At 36.3% G+C, this 22799-nt stretch overlaps 1 protein-coding gene across 1 annotated transcript in view; it reads left to right on the forward strand.

Moving 5' to 3' along the window:
- The window catches only part of LOC126890618 (protein KIAA0100), a 219107-nt gene that overhangs the window by 143172 nt on the left and 53136 nt on the right, over positions 1-22799 (forward strand). The window contains exons 19-24 of the mRNA XM_050659702.1: positions 605-710; positions 4571-4758; positions 5383-5544; positions 6496-6618; positions 6694-6907; positions 21287-21496. Coding sequence (XP_050515659.1) covers positions 605-710; positions 4571-4758; positions 5383-5544; positions 6496-6618; positions 6694-6907; positions 21287-21496 — 1003 coding nt within the window. The remainder of the gene's footprint in view (positions 1-604; positions 711-4570; positions 4759-5382; positions 5545-6495; positions 6619-6693; positions 6908-21286; positions 21497-22799) is intronic.

Genomic DNA, 22799 nt, shown 5'->3' on the forward strand with positions numbered 1-22799 from the left:
AGGTAGACCGAGAACGCTATGGTTGCAGGACGTGGAGAAAGATTTCAGACCTATGCGGGTCTAGTAGTGGAAATAAGAGGCAAGGAGAAGTGGAAACTGGAAGTAGCAAAAAATACATTAATTAATCTGATTTAAAATAACTTTATTCAAACACCAAGAGTAATACAATACTTTTGTTACGTTTTGTTAGTCTCTCGTTCGACATTCTACATACGTGCCCGAACCATCTACCCCATGAAAATATTAAGTAATAAAAAAATAGAAAATGAACCATGAATAATATTGATCATCAAAAAGTTAAAACTTAAAACTAAAAACGTGTGAGAAGAGAGCAAAATTTCGCATTATTACAGTTCATTATGCAAGATAACCCTAGAATAAGGAAACATGTGGTAAGAGGGAGAATATACTGTTTTAAGAACCTGAGGGTTGGATGCAGCAGTATAGCGACATTTAGAACGGCAGTCAACAGTATTCTCTTAGCCGTGATGATTTGTAATTTTCGATAGAATATGGTGATGGTTAATGCTGGAGCTAATATTTTGCTATATAGTAAATTAGTAGTAGCTTCTTATTTTATAAAATTTACCTTTTGTTACTTTAGGTACATCTACTTATGGGATTGCATAAATTTCAAGTATGCTATTGGATGTCCTTTGCGATGCAAAGGGGATGTGAATTATTTGGCGGCAGATTATCATCTAGTTCAGGTAACTAACGTATGCTCTAAAAGTTTTGGCACAAAATTCATTGGCTTTAATTTTATCAAAAACAAAATAATTTCAAGATGCCTCTGGAAACAAAATCTTGTTTACATTGTTTACTGTCAGTTTATATTTATTTATTTTGAAACTTTCGCTTTAAGATGTAGTATAAATTTCAAATAAGAAAAAGTATCTACAAGTTGGTTGGGCGGGTACACAAAGTTAAAATCTGTCGAATATTTCAGAATGAAAACAATTCACGCAGAACTATTTATAGAACAATAACGAAGTGTGAGCAGGGAATACCATGGCTGAATCTACCAACATGTGGAAGATCACGTGCATTTACTGCCCAGAAGTCAGGGAGATTGGCGAGAGGAGCAAAAAATCAGCTTGGAATGGAAACTAGAAGATTGGTTCTTCAACATAGATCTTCTAAGAGTACTATATCGTTGGAATTGCCGAATTGCCGAATAGTGGTGTAAAATATCGAAAGAGACGTAAATGCCCCAAATACTCTCAAGCGAAACTCCTTGAGACCTTATATTATATATTACTCAAGAGATACCCAAAACTGGCCGCTACAACACCAAATACCTTTGTTACCAAAAACGATAATCCTCCAAACTTGGCGCAGGCTTGCCCAATAAAGGATTGTTGGGCTTTATTGTCTAGGAAATTTATCATGGTGGCTGGGAATCCTAATATGAGGAACAATTAAGACGAAGAAGTTGCGAACAACTAAGGAAAATTGATCTGAATTCCGCCCAGGACCTCACGAAAGACATTCGAAGAAATTTGCGTCTAGTAGAGAAGAATAGGCAACTCCACATAATTCGATAGTATAGTTTAGTTAAGTATTGAATTGTAATTTATGATAACTAGTTAGTGTTTAAATAAATTTCTTCATTAATAAAAAAATTCGATAAATATTTTGTGCCAAAACTTTTAGGACATACGTTACTTTATTAATCATGTTGAAATATCAACATATCTTTTTGCTATTTTCATTTCTCCTCGTATAGTTAGTCAAAATTTCGCTTACCAAAACCTTCTACTATAGAACAATATACTGTTGTTGATACCATGTTGTTAAATAATGAACAATAACCAATAGGTCTTTAACGCTTAAAAACCAGGCAAAACAATTTTACTTCTTTCTTTTTAAGCTATCTTATACAGTTGGGTCCAGTGTTCTTTACACGTGCGTCATCATTTAAAGGACACGAAATAAGTCGGAAATTTACTAAACGCAACAGTAAGTGACAGAAAGTGGCCACTGCTCCAATCACGGGTTATATTATAAAATTTGGCGTTATCAAATAAATAGAATGTCAAATGTAAGTTTTGCTTTAAAATTTTGGTGCAGAATTACAGCTACTTTTGAAGTAGCTTAATAAATTCTTTTAATATCATTAGTGATTAATAAATGTTGTTCTGAAGCTATTTTCTTGTGGCATTTTTATAATCAAGTATATTCAAATGGGAAATAAGCCACAATTTTACCTAAAAATGATTTTATTAACGTTTCGACGCCCAAGTCGGGTGTCGTTGTCAAAATACAAAATAATACTAAATAAAAAAAATGTTGTTGCTTAGTAAAAAATTCTTCTAATAATTTATTTAATCTGACTCATTTATATCGGCAAATCAGACACGTATTATACATTTTAAAGTAGACGACTTTAAAATGATATTGCCAATATTGATGAGTTGCGTTCCTGGGACGACTTTACTAAAAGATAGTTCATTCGATTACATGAAATCAATCCCAACTCAAGAATATCCGCCACAAAAAATCATAGCATGTGATCTGTCTTTAAAAAGACAACCAAATGCAACGGTGGCACTGAAATTCTCGTGTTAGAGATTCCATAGTAAATCACGAGGGAAAACCAGGAAAAACCTCGTGATACTATCCCGACATCGTAAGTATTTGGGTTTACATTTAGTTTACTCTCAAAACTAATACCAAATTCTGACTTGATATTTTAAATTTTAAATAATACTAAAATACTAAATATGTACTAACTCGATATGTTACCGATTTACTAATTGTGGTATTTTCTTTCTATTGACTTCCTCCTTTAATATGGGTAACCACATCCTACTGCATTCTACCGAGGAATTTGGGACACAATTGGTTTCATTTAGCATAATTAGAGCCGCTTCTTTGATTTTTCTCTTTTTACTATCTGCTTCTTTTAGGACTATACTTGAATCTCTCTACTGAACTCTATGTTCATTATCCCATGCGTGTTGACATATTTGAGATCTATCAAATTCTTTATTTTTTATATAAGACTGATGTTCATTTATTCTAACGTCCAATGGTCTTGACGTTTCACCTATATAAAATTGTTCGCATTCACAAGGTATTTTATAAATACAATTCTTTGTTCTTTCTTGTTCACTGTTAGGTTTAGTTTTAGATAGAATAGATCTCAATGTGTTTGTTGTTTTGAATGTTGTTGATATAAAAAATAAAGAATTTGATAGATCTCAAATATGTCAACACGCATGGGATAATCAACATAGAGTTCAGTGGAGAGATTCAAGTATAGTCCTAAAAGAAGCAGATAGTAAAAAGAGAAAAATCAAAGAAGCGGCTCTAATTATGCTAAATGAAACCAATTGTGTCGCAAATTCCTCGGTAGAATGCAGTAGGATATGGTTACCCATATTAAAGGAGGAAGTCAATAGAAAGAAAATACCACAATTAGTAAATCGGTAACATATCGAGTTAGTACATATTTAGTATTTTAGTATTATTTAAAATTTAAAATATCAAGTCAGAATTTGGTATTAGTTTTGAGAGTAAACTAAATGTAAACCCAAATACTTACGATGTCGGGATAGTATCACGAGGTTTTTCCTGGTTTTCCCTCGTGATTTACTATGGAATCTCTAACACGAGAATTTCAGTGCCACCGTTGCATTTGGTTGTCTTTTTAAAGACAGATCACATGCTATGATTTTTTGTGGCGGATATTCTTGAGTTGGGATTGATTTCATGTAATCGAATGAACTATCTTTTAGTAAAGTCGTCCCAGGAACGCAACTCATCAATATTGGCAATATCATTTTAAAGTCGTCTACTTTAAAATGTATAATACGTGTCTGATTTGCCGATATAAATGAGTCAGATTAAATAAATTATTAGAAGAATTTTTTACTAAGCAACAACATTTTTTTTATTTAGTATTATTTTGTATTTTGACAACGACACCCGACTTGGGCGTCGAAACGTTAATAAAATCATTTTTAGGTAAAATTGTGGCTTATTTCCCATTTGAATATACTTGATGATTAATAAATAAATAAACAATTTATAAAAAAAATTCAATAACTTATTTTCTTTTGGTCATTTGATTCACTTTGGCGGAAACTTAAACACAACCATTCCTTAACTGTGTGAATATTTGTATGTTGTAAAAATTAATGACAAAATAAAATACACTTACCATAAAAGTTCAAACTCCAATATAAAATTAGTTGTGAAAACAACTGTTTGTGTAATATAAAAAACTTCAAAATGCAAAAATTTTCCAAAAAAAAACAGCAAAAATTCAACAGACTAATAGCCACAAAAGTAAACAAACCAGAAACGTCACAAATTGTACTTAAAATCTGAAAACATTTCCAAGCGTCTTTTTTTGTACCTATCTCTTTTCAATGTACTGAGTCTAGAGCGTTCATAAAAATAACATGTGTTTTTACTTAATAACGGGCGGTAGCTGGTTTGTCTTTAGTTTCATGCGTGGAAGAGAATGATGCTAGATAAAAAGTATGTGTTTATCTCGCCAGGTATTAATGACGCACGGGTAAAGAATGGTGGACTCAACTGTACTTATATATTATTTCAGAACATACACTATCGTTGGTCGCTATCGACGATGGTTTAAAGCATCGCCCAAAAGCCGAATGGTCAGTAGTATATATGAACTCGGAGTTAAACGATTTTGAAATTTGGCTAAAAAGTGCTTTACACGACGAAATGGAACTTGAATTACCCTCTCCCCGGCAACCTGTAGAAAAATGTTATTGCTTATCGGTAAGTAAAATTAATTTAGCATTTTAAAGGATAATAAATATGTAACAAACCGTACGGCCGTGACGGCCCTGGATTGCCGGTGATGTAATCCACAAAATCGCCAGTAATAGTTTGAAATTTTTAAAACTTAATTTTTCTGGATCAATCGATATACTTTGAAACGATCCGTGGTCTCCAAGGTCGCCAGACATTACTCTTATGGATTTCTCAGTCGAAATCGAAGTCGAAGTTCTCTCAAACATTGCATAACAATCGAGCTAGGTCATCAATGAAGATCTGGCGGTGCTTGCTCACATTATTAATTTTATCGAAAATCGTTATTTGAAGTGTATTAAGATGAATGGTGAACGTCTTGAACACTTATTGTAAATACATAATTCTTTTTTGCAAATTTGCTAGCTGACTAATGCCCACCTCTGTAGAATGGCGCAAAACAGAATAGTAAGAATATCTCGAGACAAATCGCCCAATGATCGAAGAAGCGTTGGACGGCCGTTGGTACGACTTTTTAGAAGTTACCACTGATTGAACTGGGTTGTTTTATAGACAAGGTGTATTTACATACTTAAAAACTTAGAACATACCAAATTAACTAATACCTACTTATTTAAATGATTTTATTAGGTTGCGAAAGTTTCGTACGGCAGAGAGACTGTAGTACCCAATCATGAAAGGAATAAGGATGTGCCCACCCACAGATTAGTTGTATACGATTTGAGAGGTGCCTGGACTAAAAGTAATAGAAATGTAGCATTTGCATTGTTTGACACATTTATGAAAACGATGGTGAGTATGACTTATCTATATATATTTTCTTCTTCTTCTTTAGATCTCAAAGCAATGAGCTTTCGCAAGGAAATCTTCTGTCTGCAATACTTTTTAACATCTACACTACTACCAACTACAAAAAAATTCAAGAAGCTTCTTATACACATTGGCGGTACAGGTGAAGGACTTCGAAACCGTAGAATAATCCCTCAACGTCGGGCTTGGTTAATTTTCAAAATACTATAAAGAAAACCTAAAACCCAACTCAACTAAAACCCAGGTATCAAAATGCTTAAGACAAACCCCAATAGATAAGTTTCAATATTTGGGTTGGGTGGTCTAGTCTCTTCGATCATTAGACGTACTACTGCAGCCAACATCGAAAGAAATACCAGCCACCAAGAAAACGACTAAAATTGAGAAAAGTTTACTACATACCTCGAATCCATTAGACACCCAGCAATATACAAACAGATATGAAAAGATTTGGGAAAGGCCTATGTCTAAAGTTGATAGAAATGGGCCAAAGAAGAAAGAAGAAGAACAACAAGGATAGATATGTGGAAGGATAAGCTGCACCGCGTACCACAATTTACTGGAAGGTATGGAAGAGCTTAAATAAACCCAGTAGCGTAGTCAATACCAAATCTAGCTAGATGGAGCTGCCTCAGTGACCTGCCCACCTTATGCGATTGCGAACAGCAATAAACCATTTAACATTTATACAGCAGCCCACAATTCCCGGCCACCTGTACATTGGAAGATCTCCTGCTGGCGAAGGAAAATGCCATTAAAGTCGTCCAGTTTTGGTCAATTAAAGTTTAATGCTTAAATTCTTAAGTTTTTGTTACATACACATACACCATGGTAGAATGTTTTATGTTGGTGTTTTTCCTTATTACTCAATGTTCGATAATTATTTTTATTTGATGATTTGTGTTTGTGTACGGTTATAGTTATTTATTTTAGCGAATGAAAAAAAATCTGTCCACTGATGCACTTAAAGGTTTTCGAAAAGATAATACCACCACTACCCCATTAAAAAGAAGAAACACAGATCCTTCAAATACTCCGCCTAATAATTCCATCCAAGTAAGTATAAAATTGTAATATAATTGCATATACATACTTTTAAAAACCTGATGTAATTTTCATGCGTATTTTTAGGCAATACAATCTACTACTGCTGTGCAAGATACACCTTCACCAATCAGCAAATTGCAATCTGGACACGCTGCAAATATGCTACAACAACTAATAGCCGAAGCCGATAACAATTCTGTCGTGTATAGTGACGATCTCTCTTCTATATCCAGACAGCAACATTTACAGGGACTACAGGCTTGTCAACAAGATGACGTTTTGCATAAAAATTGGCAGAGTAAGTAATTTATAGACCGTTTTGCCATTCATTTTCATATAATTTTCTCTGTAATCGAGTGTTCTCGATATGGAATAGCCTTCCGGCTGAGGTTATAGATGCTCCATCTGTCAATATTTTCAAAAAGAAACTGGATGACCACTTGTCTCATAATTGAACATTTTATTTGTACCTTGTACACTTGCTACTTAGGTATGTTTTTGTATACTTATTTATATTTATTTAGTTAGTTAATTTGCTTAATACGAAACTATTGTAATGTAACCATTTAACATTCAATGCATACTATATATTACCTTGTAGTTTAATGGGCATATGGGTCTTGCGACCCCTGCTCAAATTTAATGTATAATAATAATAATAATAAATATCACTATATACCATATTTGATGTTTACAAGAAAGGCCAAGGAAATAACAGGGATATTCAAGAAGGAATCAATAGGAAAAAATCAAAAATGATCAAGGAGAAATAATTGTAGATATCAAACAATTAAATTAACATTGCGATAATACTCTGGGGCTAATTAGCAAAATACAAGGAAAAGTTATTTACCAGCAATTTTATTGCTGGAATCGAATCTTATTATTGTATGTTTTAATAATATAGGTATGTAAAGTCCGCAGATAGTGTGCTACTTTTTTTATAAACAAAATGGCGCCCGAAAATCGTGTTTTTTTCAATTTTTGCTCTATAACTCCAAAGATTTTAACTTTACACCAAAAACACCCAAATAAAAATTCACCGAAATTAAATTATGCAAAGAGACGTGTTTTTCCCGATTCACTTCGACGAAAACTTTCCCCGGAAAAAGCGGGTTTTTCCAACAAAATTTTTAATTTTCAACTAAACTTTTAGATAAGTAATTGTTAGTCAATAACTAAATAACTTGGTAATGTAAAAGCCCTTTTCGTATAGATTATAATTCCAGAAGCCGATAGAAATTGAATGAACAGTTTAGCAACAATTGAATTGTTAATAAAAAATTTACGGTCGCTATAATAACGACAATAATTATGATGCATAAGAATAACTATCATTTTTTCATAAAAAGACAGTATACCAATCTAATGTACTTTACAGAATTAAAATTGGACTATTTAAGCGGCCTCAGGAATATTTTAAAATTATAAACAATTTTTTGGCTTATAAACAAATAGAATATCTCGGGAAATTTTAAACTAAATTAAATTGTGAAAACGGTATTCGAGAAACAGTGGCAGGATGCTTCTTTTAAAAGAAAAACGTTTAATTATGACTAGTGGTTCCTGAGATACAACCGGTCAAATTTGACCGAAATTTACGGCAAAGATATAAACAATACGATCATAATTTTTAAAGCATCACCTTTTTATTTTTGTCCTCTTTCTCCACACCAATTTTCATATCTTTAAAATACTCATAACATATATTATTATAATAAAAACTATCGATAATACGTGTGAAAATTGCCAAAAATATCCAAATTCCAATCAAAAATTAGGTTGGAGAAAATGTAACCCTCAAAGATCAAAATCGGTATACGTTAAAAAAATGCATTTTCTCGGCTTCTCATGAAGCAATTTCCTTCATTCTATTTTTGTTCCCTAATAACTCGAGTAGAGCCATCGAACTAACTCATTATTAAATGTCAAACTTGCTTTTGTTTTGTTATAATAGATTAATTTATTTAAAAGAAAAGAAAACTACATATTTTTTCCAGTTGTAGGCTTTTTTTAGATAAACTTACTAAAAGTGTACCTTTTAAAGTTAAAAACATAAATATTCTCATTTGAAAGCTGTATAATTATTTAAACAATTTTTATTTAAACAAATTAAAATTTTGTGATATAATAAATAAATTAATTTATTATAACAAAACAAAAGCAAGTTTGACATTTAATAATGCGTTAGTTCGATGGCTCTATTCGAGTTACTTGGGAACAAAAAAAGAATGAAGGAAATTGCTCCATGGGAAGCCGAGAAAATGCATTTTTTTAACGTATACCGTTGCTATTTTTAGCAATTTTCACACGTATTATCGATAGTTTTTATTATAATAATATATGTTATGAGTATTTTAAGGATATGAAAATTGGTGTGAAGAAAGAGAACAAAAATAAAAAGGTGACGGTTTGAAAATTATGATCCTATTGTTTATATCTTTGCCGTAAATTCCCGTCAACTTTGACCGGTTGTATCTCAGGAACTACTCATCATAATTAAACGTTTTTTCTTTTAAAAGAAGCGTCCTGCCGCTGTTTTTCGAATACCGTTCTTACAATTTAAGTTAGTTTAATATTTCCCGAGATATTCGATTTGTTTATAAGCCAAAAAATTCTTTATAATTTTAAAATATTCCTGAGGCCGCTTAAATAGTCCAATTTCAATTCTGTAAAGTACATTAGATTGGTATAGTGTCTTTTTATGAAAAAATCATAGTTATTCTGAAGCTATTTTCTTGTGGCATTTTTATAATCAAGTATATTTAAATGGGAAATAAGCCACAATTTTACCTAAAAATGATTTTATTAACGTTTCGACGCCCAAGTCGGGTGTCGTTGTCAAAATACAAAATAATACCCAGATTTAGCCATACGGCTCACACTCCCTCTAAGGGGAAAATTGACTCATCCCAGATACCTACGGTATCAAAAGGATTGAGCTCTGGTGGGACTCTTTCCGTGTTATCGAGCCCTAGGTGACTTGGAATGCAGGTGTATCTCCCAGAAATTTTCGTACGCATCTGGCCGTCGCGAGTAGTACAGCTTTCTGCATGGTCTTATAAAGATGTTCATTCAGACCCAGCTTTTTTATGCTTTCGAGGAGGGTCTTCGGAATGACTCCAGTAGTAGACATAATAATCGGTATCGTCTGGGTACTTTCCATTCTCCATTGCCTTCGTATTTGAATTTCTAGATCTCTGTACTTGGCGATCTTTTCAGTAAATTTACTACGTAGATTATTGTTGTTAGGTATCGCCACATCAATTAGTGTTGTTTGTCTTGTTAATTTATTAACTAGTACGAGATCTGGTCTATTATGTGCCACTGTTTGGTCTGTGAGCACAGTGCGGTCCCAGTATAGCTTGTAGTTGCCATCCTCAAGCATACTCTCAGGGACGTATTGATAATACGGGAGATGGTCTGTTTGGAGAAGTCCCAGCTTGATAGCTATCTCTTGATGAAGGATTTTTCCCACTGCGTCATGCCGTTCCTTGTATTCAGTTGCAGCAAATGCCTGGCAGCCACCTGTAAGATGTTGGATGGTTTCTTGGGCTTGACATCCATATCGGCATCTGTCGTTTTGAACCTGAGGGTCTTTGATGATATATTTCAGGTAATTTCTTGTTGGTATAACCTGATCCTGAATGGCCAGTAATGAACCCTCCGTCTCAGGGAACATCTTTCCTGATGTCAACCAGTAGTTCGACGCTATATTGTCGACATAATCTTGGCTGACCTCATTGGGATGTCGCCCGTGCAGAGGTTTACCTATCCAGGCGCGCACTTTTTCGTCCTTAGTAAGGTGGTTTATGCGTATTTCTGGTTCCCTCAGTTTGATCGGTGTTGTGTCATCTACTGCGCAGATAGCGCGATGTAGAGTAGATGTCTCAGCCTGCATCTGTAAATAAGTTCTTAAATTAGCAATTTGTTTATCTAATTGCTCACCTATATCCATAAGTCCTCTTCCTCCTAGATTCCGTGGTGATGTTGTTCTTTCTACTGCACTTTTAGGATGGTGTTTTTGTGCCTTTGTGAGGTGTGTTCGTACTTTTCGCTGAAGAGCTTCTATATCTGTTTTTGTCCACTTAACAATACCAAATGAGTAGCTAAGCGCGGAACATGCGTAGGTGTTTAGTGCCTTAAACAAATTTCTACTGTTAAGGTGTGAGCGAAGCAGCTGTTTTACCCTTCGTATAAACTCAGTAGTTATCTCTGTTTTCATTTGTTTATGGTCAATTTTCCGCGCTTGCTTTACTCCAAGATATTTATACATATCGTTTTCACCCATGGCCTCGATGCTCTGGCCATTTTGCATATCGAATCCTCCGGGCTGTACTTTTCCTCTGACTATATTTAAAATACGGCACTTATCTAGTCCGAAATGCATACAAATATCATTAGAAAAAGTTTCTACAGTTTTTAGCATCTCGTCGAGTTGGTTTCGAGTGGAAGCCATTAATTTCAAATCATCCATGTACAATAAATGATTAAGCTTCGCCACCACATTGTTGTTATTTTTGATGCTAAAACCTGCATCTGTGGAGTTCAATAGCTGAGATAGTGGGTTCATAGCTAGACAGAACCATAGAGGACTCAACGAATCTCCTTGAAACAGGCCCCGGCTGATTACGATATTTTCAGTTTCGATGTTACTTTCACCAGGTATTTGAAGATGAATTCTAGTTTTCCACTCTGTCATTAGATGTTGTAAAAAGGTCACTATATTATCATCGACTTTATATATTCTCAGTATATCTATAAGCCATTCATGCGGGACTGAATCAAAGGCCTTCTTGTAATCAATAAAAGCAGTAAATAGATTCCTCTTTTTGGAATATGCTTGATTAGAAATGACTGAGTCGATGATAAGTTGTTCTTTGCAACCCATGGAACCCTTAGCGCATCCTTTCTGTTGAGGCTCTATGATATTGTTCAGAGCACAGTGTTGGTAGATACGCCGGGCTACACAGGATGTGACCAATTTATACAAAGTTGGAAGACAAGTAATTGGGCGGTATTTTGCTGGATCTTGGGTGTTATTTTGATCCTTCGGTATTAAATAAGTGGTTCCCTGAGTTAGGAATGATGGTATATCCTGCGGATTAGAAATAACATGATTAATTAGTGTTGATAAGCATTCATGAGCACTCCAAAACTTCTTGAGCCAAAAGTTTTGAACTCCGTCTGGTCCAGGAGATTTCCAGTTATGAAGCTCTTTGATGATAGTTGAGACTTCTTCAGTGGTGAAGGGTTCGTAGAGAGTAGTAGTGTAGTGTTGGCAGTTCTGTGCCGTATCTTCTATCCATCCAGCATTGTTGTTAAGAGCAGCTGGTGTGGAAAGTTGATTTCCCCAAAACTCATGAATTTCTTCTTGGCTTGGGTAAGATTTATCGAGATTTTCTACGGTGGTATTGAGTTTTCGATAGAACGCCTTCTCAGCAGTCTCAAAAAGGGCATTGTCGGATTTTCGGTTGTTACTCACTTTGTACCTTCTTAGTCGTCCTGAATAAACTGAGAGTCTTTGTTTTAATGTATCCAGGCACTGTTGGGCTGTGTTGTTTTCTGGATCGTATCTTGAGTGTCTTGCAGTATTCCGTATTATTTCTTCAGCTCTCCTGATGACTCTTGTACTTCTTACACCTCGTATATATTCTGTGACTTGACCAATATCCCTACGCAGCAATTCAATCTTTCCGAGCAGTCTTTTTTCCCAGGGTGCAGTTCTGCTACCAGTCCTTCCATTATTAGTACCCCGTCGTGTTCTGATCTTAATGCCCATTACATTAGCAATTGCTGTTGCTGCACAGTAGATTAGCATGTGCAGATACTCTAATGTGTGGGCTTCTACGACATAATTGGGTAGGACTTCAGTGTTCACAATTTGTAACAGAACACCTAGTCTCTTACAAGAGTTTATTCGTGGTAGCGGTGGTCTGCTAAGTGGGTTTGTTCCATTAAACTCTTGTACAGCACGTGCCATTTCGCTTACTAGGTTATCATGTAGCTCGTTGTTTTCCTGCTCTGTATTGTCAGGTTGAGTTTCTTGTATGGCAAGCTCAGGAATCTGCTCATAAACTTCATTGGGGACTTGATCTTCAATTACAATCATCATTCTCTTTGCCTTATCCCTATGCGGGGTCGGCTTCCCTAATTGCATTTCTCCACACAATTCTATCTTGGGCCATATCAATGTTAATCCCCTTTACCAACATGTCCTGCCTTATCGTCTCCCCCCAGCTCTTCTTTGGTCTTCCTCTCCTACTCCTTCCAGGAATCTGCACTTCAGCTATTCTTCGTATTGGGTGGTTAACGTCTCGACGTTGAACATGACCAAACCATTTTAACCTATGCTCTCTCATTTTGGCATCAATTGGTGCCACACCTAGACTTCCCCTAATATACTCATTTCTAATTTTATCCTTCTTTGTCACTCCACTCATCCATCTAAGCATTCTCATTTCCGCCACATGCATTCGCTGTTCCTCTTTCTTTTTCACTGCCCAACATTCAGTTCCGTACATCATAGCTGGTCTTATGGCTGTTTTATAGAATTTTCCCTTCAGCTTCATTGGAATTTTTCTGTCACACAACACACCACTCGCTTCTTTCCACTTCATCCATCCAGCCCTAATTCTACTGCATGCATCTCCATCTATTTCTCCATTACTCTGTAATACCGATCCTAGGTACTTAAAACTATTGCTTTTTACAATCATTTCACCATCCAAAGATACCATTTTATTTGTAGTAGCTCCATCTTTAAATGAACATTCCAAATACTCTGTTTTTGTCCTACTAAGTTTTAAACCTTTTTCCTCCAGAGCTTGTCTCCACTGTTCCAGTTTTTGTTCTAAGTCTCTTTCACTATTTCCTACTAACACGACATCATCAGCATACATTAAGCACCATGGAATGTTACCCTGTATTTTCGCTGTTATCTGGTCCAAAACTAATGAGAATAAATACGGACTAAGCACAGAACCTTGATGCAATCCTACTTTCACATGAAATTTATCAGTCTCTCCCACACCTGTCCTAACACTAGTCGTTACTCCCTCATACATATCCCTCACAATCTTTACATATTCACCAGGGACTCCTTTCTTATTGAGTGCCCACCACAGAATCTCTCGAGGAACTCTATCATATGCTTTCTCAAGATCAATGAATACCATATGAGCGTTTGTTTCTTTACTCCTGTATTTTTCCATCAACTGCCTTATAATGAAAATTGCATCTGTTGTTGATCTACCCTGCATAAAGCCAAATTGATTCTCGGATATTTCGGTTTCTTCACGTATCCGTCTATCAATTACTCTTTCCCATATTTTCATGGTGTGGCTAAGCAGTTTTATAGCCCTGTAGTTTGTACATTGTTGTATATCTCCCTTGTTTTTGTAAACAGGTACCAGTATATACTGCTTCTCCATTCGTCTGGCATTTGTCCAACTTCCATAATTCTATTAAATAGACCTGCTAGCCACCTTGTTCCTGTCTCTCCCAATGCTCTCCATACTTCCCCAGGAATATCATCTGGTCCTACCGCTTTTCCTTTCTTTATTTTTTGAAGCGCTTGAGCCACTTCCTTGTTGGTTATTTTGGTGACCATTGCTGCTACTGTCTCCGTTGACTCTACAGGCTGTCTGTCAAATTCTTCATTTAATAAGCTGTCAAAGTACTTTCTCCATCTCTTTTTGACATCCCTTTCGTGAACTAGTATTTTATTATTTTCATCTCGGATACATCTAATCTGATTAAAATCTTTTGCTTTCTTTGCTCTCTGTTTGGCTATTTTATATATCTTCGTTTCGCCTTCCCTGGTATCAAGTTGATCGTATAGGTTTGAATACGCTTCTGCTTTAGCTTTTGCTACTGCTACTTTCGCTTCCTTTTTGGCGACCATATAGTTTTGAAGATCTATGTCCGATCTGGTTTCTTGCCACTTTTTATATAATTTTCTCTTCTCTTTTATGTTTCCTTGTACTTCATTTGACCACCACCAAGTCTCTTTATCTTCAAACTTCTTTCCTGACGTTTTCCCAAGTATTTCAATAGCCGTCTCTCTAATAATATTGGCCATTTTTCTCCAAATTGTGTTAGGGCTTCCTTTCATGTTCCAACATATTTTTTCTACTATTCTTTCCCTGAATAGACCTTCCTTCTCATCTTTTAGCATCCACCACTTGATTTTTTGTGGTCCTCTCCGATATTTTTGTTTAGTTTCGCTTTTTACTTCGATGTCCAGAACAAGCAGCTTATGTTGTTGGCTTACTGTCTCACTAACTATTACCTTGCAGTCCTTGCATTCACGTATGTCTTCTTTCCTTATCATGAAGTAGTCTATTTGGGATTGATGTTGTCCACTTTTGTAGGTAATAAGTTGAGTTTCTCTCTTTTTAAAGAATGTGTTAACAATCGCCATATCCAATGCTGTTGCTAATTCTAGCATGTCATCTCCAGCTTCATTTCTAGTTCCAAAGCCTAATCCCCCATGTATTGTTTCATATCCTGTCTTGGCTTGGCCCACATGTGCATTGAAATCACCTCCTATTATAACTTTCTCCTCCGCTGGAATATCACTCAGTATGTCTCCCAATTGATCATAGAAAGCTCTTCTTTCATTCTCACCCAGACCTGTTTGAGGAGCATACACACACACAACATTCAATACCTCTTTATCAATTACAAATTTCACTGACATCATTCTATCACTCGTTCTTACAACATCTACTACGTTATCTTTCATTTCACTATCAGCAATTATACCAACTCCATTTCTAGTGTTACTACTCCCTACATACCACAATTTATATCCATCACCTAGTTCTTTCGCCCTTTGTCCTTTCCACCTAGTTTCTTGAATACAAGCAATTTGGACTCTTCTTCGTTTGAGCGCATCCACTAACTCCAGACTCTTACCTGTAAGACTACCAAGATTCCAAGACCCTATCCTGATTTTTCTAACCTGCAATGGTGTTCCCCCTGAGATAGTCCTCACCCGGAGATCCGAATGGAGGCTCATTTTACTTCCGGAACATTTTACCTCAGGAGATGCCATCATTTCAGTATAAGTTTTTATTTCGTTTGGAGAAGGTCTTTTCATTATTATGGCCTGAAAAGATTTTTGGATATTTGATGCCTGAATGCCTTTTCTATCAGCACCATACCCTGCCCTGTCCTGCACGTTTAGCCAATACACCACCAATGCAACCAAAGTGCAGTATTACCCCACACCCGCCTGCATTTTTATGTATAGGCCAGGATCCCTACTGTAAGGACTGCCCTATAAGCCAATGTATTGTTGCCCGTATCCCGCCACTAGGAGGCACGTACTTCATTCGGGATACCTTCATTCGGGATCTTCAATTACAATATCGTTATGAATCTCCCGTTCGACTTCGCTTCTGATGATATTGCGTCTAGTCTCTGGGATAAGGTTGTTTCTTATAATTACCCGGTATTGGTCTGACACTCGTTGCTCCGATACTTGAATATCTGGGTAATACTATTAATATAATATATTATATTATCAGATTTAGCCATACGGCTCACACTCCCTCTAAGGGGAAAATTGACTCATCCCAGATACCTACGGTATCAAAAGGATTGAGCTCTGGTGGGACTCTTTCCGTGTTATCGAGCCCTAGGTGACTTGGAATGCAGGTGTATCTCCCAGAAATTTTCGTACGCATCTGGCCGTCGCGAGTAGTACAGCTTTCTGCATGGTCTTATAAAGATGTTCATTCAGACCCAGCTTTTTTATGCTTTCGAGGAGGGTCTTCGGAATGACTCCAGTAGTAGAAATAATAATCGGTATCGTCTGGGTACTTTGCATTCTCCATTGCCTTCGTATTTGAATTTCTAGATCTCTGTATTTGGCGATCTTTTCAGTAAATTTACTACGTAGATTATTGTTGTTAGGTATCGCCACATCAATTAGTGTTGTTTGTCTTGTTAATTTATTAACTAGTACGAGATCTGGTCTATTATGTGCCACTGTTTGGTCTGTGAGCACAGTGCGGTCCCAGTATAGCTTGTAGTTGCCATCCTCAAGCATACTCTCAGGGACGTATTGATAATACGGGAGATGGTCTGTTTGGAGAAGTCCCAGCTTGATAGCTATCTCTTGATGAAGGATTTTTGCTACTGCATCATGCCGTTCCTTGTATTCAGTTGCAGCAAATGCCTGGCAGCCCCCTGTAAGATGTTGGATGGTTTCTTGGGCTTGACATCCATATCGGCATCTGTCGTTTTGAACCTGAGGGTCTTTGATGATATATTTCAGGTAATTTCTGGTTGGTATAACCTGATCCTGAATGGCCAGTAATGAACCCTCCGTTTCAGGGAACATCTTTCCTGATGTCAACCAGTAGTTCGACGCTATATTGTCGACATAGTCTTGGCTGACCTCATTGGGATGTCGCCCGTGTAGAGGTTTACCCATCCAGGCGCGCACTTTTTCGTCCTTAGTAAGGTGGTTTATGCGCATTTCTGGTTCCCTCAGTTTGATCGGTGTTGTGTCATCTACTGCGCAGATAGCGCGATGTAGAGTAGATGTCTCAGCCTGCATCTGAAAATAAGTTCTTAAATTAGCAATTTGTTTATCTAATTGCTCACCTATATCCATAAGTCCTCTTCCTCCTAGATTCCGTGGTAATGTTGTTCTTTCTACTGCACTCTTAGGATGGTGTTTTTGTGCCTTTGTGAGGTGTGTTCGCACTTTTCGCTGAAGAACTTCTATATCTGTTTTTGTCCACTTAACAATACCAAATGAGTAGCTAAGCGCGGAACATGCGTAGGTGTTTAGTGCCTTAAACAAATTTCTACTGTTAAGGTGTGAGCGAAGCAGCTGTTTTACCCTTCGTATAAACTCAGTAGTTATCTCTGTTTTCATTTGTTTATGGTCAATTTTCCGCGCTTGCTTTACTCCAAGATATTTGTACATATCGTTTTCACCCATGGCCTCGATGTTCTGGCCATTTTGCATATCGAATCCTCCGGGCTGTACTTTTCCTCTGACTATATTTAAAATACGGCACTTGTCTAGTCCGAAGTGCATACTAATATCATTAGAAAAAGTTTCTACAGTTTTTAGCATCTCGTCGAGTTGGTTTCGAGTGGAAGCCATTAATTTCAAATCATCCATGTACAATAAATGATTAAGCTTCGCCACCACATTGTTGTTATTTTTGATGCTAAAACCTGCATCTGTGGAGTTCAATAGCTGAGATAGTGGGTTCATAGCTAGACAGAACCACAGAGGACTCAACGAATCTCCTTGAAACAGGCCCCGGCTGATTGCGATATTTTCAGTTTCGATGTTACTTTCACCAGGTATTTGAAGGTGGATTCTAGTTTTCCACTCTGCCATTATATGTTGTAAAAAGGTCACTATATTATCATCGACTTTATATATTCTCAATATATCTATAAGCCATTCATGCGGCACTGAATCAAAGGCCTTCTTGTAATCAATAAAAGCAGTAAATAGGTTCCTCTTTTTGGAATATGCTTGATTAGAAATGACTGAGTCGATGATAAGTTGTTCTTTGCAGCCCATGGAACCCTTAGCGCATCCTTTCTGTTGAGGCTCTATGATATTGTTCAGCGCACAGTGTTGGTAGATACGCCGGGCTACACAGGATGTGACCAATTTATACAAAGTTGGAAGACAAGTAATTGGGCGGTATTTTGCTGGATCTTGGGTGTTATTTTGATCCTTCGGTATTAAATAAGTGGTTCCCTGAGTTAGGAATGATGGTATATCCTGCGGATTAGAAATAACATAATTAATTAGTGTTGATAAGCATTCATGAGCACTGCAAAACTTCTTGAGCCAAAAGTTTTGAACTCCGTCTGGTCCAGGAGATTTCCAGTTATGAAGCTCTTTGATGATATTTGAGACTTCTTCAGTGGTGAAGGGTTCGTAGAGAGTAGTAGTGTAGTGTTGGCAGTTCTGTGCCGTATCTTCGATCCATCCAGCATTGTTGTTAAGAGCAGCTGGTGTGGAAAGTTGATTTCCCCAAAACTCATGAATTTCTTCTTGGCTTGGATAAGACTTATCGAGATTTTCTACGGTGGAATTGAGTTTTCGATAGAACGCCTTCTCAGCAGTCTCAAAAAGGGCATTGTCGGATTTTCGGTTGTTACTCACTTTGTACCTTCTTAGTCGTCCTGAATAAACTGAGAGTCTTTGTTTTAACGTATCCAGGCACTGTTGGGCTGTGTTGTTTTCTGGATCGTATCTTGAGTGTCTTGCAGTATTCCGTATTATTTCTTCAGCTCTCCTGATGACTCTTGTACTTCTTACACCTCGTATATATTCTGTGACTCGACCAATATCCCTACGCAGCAATTCAATCTTTCCGAGCAGTCTTTTTTCCCAGGGTGCAATTCTGCTACCAGTCCTTCCGTTATTAGAACCCCGTCGTGTTCTGATCTTAATGCCCATTACATTAGCAATTGCTGTTGCTGCACAGTAGATTAGCATGTGCAGATACTCTAATGTGTGGGCTTCTACGACATAATTGGGTAGGACTTCAGTGTTCACAATTTGTAACAGCACACCTAGTCTCTTACAAGAGTTTATTCGTGGTAGCGGTGGTCTGCTAAGTGGGTTTGTTCCATTAAACTCTTGTACAGCACGTGCCATTTCGCTTACTAGTTTATCATGTAGCTCGTTGTTTTCCTGCTCTGTATTGTCAGGTTGAGTTTCTTGTATGGCAAGCTCAGGAATCTGCTCATGCACTTCATTGGGGACTTGATCTTCAATTACAACATCGTTATGAATCTCCCGTTCGACTTCGCTTCTGATGATATTGCGTCTAGTCTCTGGGATAAGGTTGTTTCTTATAATTACCCGGTATTGGTCTGATACTCGTTGCTCCGATACTTGAATATCTGGGTACGTCCTGCAAAATTCGGCATACAGCTGTTGTCGGTAGCCGATTGTTTCTTGACCGAGGTTTGTCACCTTGTAGTAGAAGCGCAAAATGTTCTCATTGATGGACACAGTCCATTTCATGCGCTGCCTCGGTCGTCCCGCTTGAGTGAGCGCCGGCTGATGATCCAGCGCAGCACCTTCGGCGGGTGGAGCTCTTGTTGTTGTTTGGCTCGCTTGTGGTTGTGGTTGTGGTTGGGCTGTAGCTGATTGTATGACAGGGGCCCGCCTCCTCAACACCCTGCCACCGACGTCCCGCATGCTGTCACGTCCAGCGCCGGCTCCAGACGTGCCCTGGCGATCCCCAGGCAGCGATCCTAGACATAAATTATGATTCTCCATTCTCATGGGTGTGCATTTTATACCTACTGCCAGGTGTCAGTTTTTGTTCCACGGCAAGTATCCCTGCTACTCTCTGGGTATTGGCGCTACGAATACCCAGAAAGCATCCCCCATTCGCAGGGGGCCGCGCCTGATAGAAGAACTGACAAAAAACTCCCACAGGTTATATTATATTATATCACAGGTTATATATTATATTATTAGTATTATTATTATTATACTATTAGTATAATAATAATACTATTATTATTATTATTATTATTTTGTATTTTGACAACGACACCCGACTTGGGCGTCGAAACGTTAATAAAATCATTTTTAGGTAAAATTGTGGCTTATTTCCCATTTAAATATACTTGATCATAGTTATTCTTATGCATCATAATTATTGTCGTTATTATAGCGACCGTAAATTTTTAATTAACAATTCAATTGTTGCTAAACTGTTCATTCAATTTCCATCGAATTCTGGAATTATAATCTATAAGATAAAAGGTCTTTTACACTACCAAGTTATTTAGTTATTGACTAACAATTACTTATCTAAAAGTTTAGTTGAAAATTAAAAATTTTGTTGGAAAAACCCGCTTTTCCGGGGAAAGTTTTCGTCGAAGTAAATCGGAAAAAACACGTCTCTATGCAGAATTTAATTGCGGTGAATTTTTATTTGAGTGTTTTTGGTGTAAAGTTAAAATCTTTGGAGTTATAGAGCAAAAATTGAAGAAAACACGATTTTCGGGCGCCATTTTGTTTATAAAAAAAGTAGCACACTGTCTGCGGACTTTGCATACCTATATTATTAATACATACAATAATAAGATTCGATTCCAGCAATAAAATTGCTGGTAAATAACTTTTCCCAAAAATGGCCTATTCTCCGATAATCAGCCCAGACTATAATTTAACATTAGGAAATTAACATTAATGATGAGATCAAGTTCAGTCAGAGATCATCAAATTCTTCAATGAGAACTTCGGGAAAGAATTAACTATTAGTCAACTATAAAGGGCCGAAAGTGCAGTGATTATAGAACAATAAGTCTTAGGAGATACTTGTTAAAACTTGTTTTATAAATCATGCATCGTAGATTATACAAAACCTGGTAAGGTAACACAATTTGATTTATGATAAGTCTGGAAACAAAATATGTAGAGATATGAGCTGTAATGTATACACATTCATTGATTAACAAAAGACATTTGACAAAGTTGAACACAACAAAATGATGACCATGTCATAGTTGTTTTTAAATCAATAGTTATAATGATATTAGGAAAACTAATAATAACACATTAGGATATCTTCTATCTAAGATGAAACATAACAATAAAGACAAATACATTTTTTTTATTTTTTTTTTCTATTGTACATTAATTACCGTTTTATTTTAGTTGCCCTCGTCAATGCACAAGTATTATTGAAAGGTTGTGAAACTAAGGGTTACGTGATACTCAGTTCTGCAAAAGCGGAAATTGTACAGAGGATTCACAGACCTGCGTGGAAGGATAGAACGCTCGTGTCGAAAACCACCTGGGTGGGAACCTTAGAATGTATGCAGTATTATGCCACAGTAAATGCTGGAGAGAACGATACCGCAGATGGTAAATATTTCATATATAATTTATTTTTTAAACTAATTAATTTATGGTAAAGGCAGTTAACATTTAATCACGATTCAGAGACCACTACCATCTGTCTATGGCCATTTCAACCTGTTGGTATCTTCAGGACAGCCTGTAGTGGTTCTCTGAATCGGAATCAAATGTTTCTGCCCTGTGTGTCAATTATATATATATATATATATATATATATATATATATATATATATATATATATATATACACACAAAAAGAACTTTGAAATCTCGCGTGACGTCACATAGAAGCGATATTAGATGCAACAAGCATTCTTGTGCCCTTAGCACACATTCTATTTCACTGAATCATCAAATAGATTTTGATAACATCAAATCCTTAGGCTCAGAATCTAATTTTTATAAAAGAACCTTTTTAGAGATGACTCACATATTAAGAGAGAAAGATTCCATGAATAAACGCACAGATATAGACAATCTCAGCATTATATATCACTCCTTACTTCTTAACAACCCATAATCTCAGTCAGTTATTGAAATTCCAAATTATTGTTCATGAATAATTCCGTTCAAAGCATGGCCTAAAACCTATGTTTTTACTTCATCCAAAAAGTTCCCACCTACGAACCTCCGATATCTGGTTTGGTAATGAAAGTTTCCTATTTTCATTTCATCCCAACTTCTGCTTCCAACATGGCATACTAACTCCATGTCTGGTGGTTAGTAACCTACTATCATGAGGCAAGTAATTCAGTATTTTTTTTTATAACTAACATTTAATTAATCCTAACCTATTTTAGGTTCATGGATTTCACCTAAAACTAGATACCATCAAATTAGATTAGATTATTTTGCTGCAGTTTAAATGTAAATCCGTTACTTTTCAACAGTATTGTCATTTTTTAAACGATAGGTTCTTCATGTGGAGGCCTTTTGTGACAACATGCTTTACATCCATTTTTAAAGTGCTCGTAATATTAGCTCTATGCTTTTCATACTATACGTAGAAGGTTACCGAAGGGGGTTGGATGGGAATCTTGATTGAAAACACATCCAGTATTTTGTTAGAGTCGCATACCGTTTCATCATTATCTGTGAACCAACGGTTGTTTTTTACCTAAAACTTTTTTGGTGTTTTTTTTTATCTTTTCCACATTACAGCAAATAATTGTGTTAAATTGATTATTCTAACTCTATCAAATGGGAAAAAAAAAATTTTCTTCTTCTCCTGGCCTCATGGTTCAACCAATTTTTGTAAATGTAACTTTGAAACTTTTAGTTTTGTGACTTTTTTGGCTTTTTACTTTAGC

The sequence above is a fragment of the Diabrotica virgifera genome, chromosome 8, assembly GCF_917563875.1.
Source record: "Diabrotica virgifera virgifera chromosome 8, PGI_DIABVI_V3a".
Lineage (NCBI taxonomy): Eukaryota > Metazoa > Arthropoda > Insecta > Coleoptera > Chrysomelidae > Diabrotica > Diabrotica virgifera.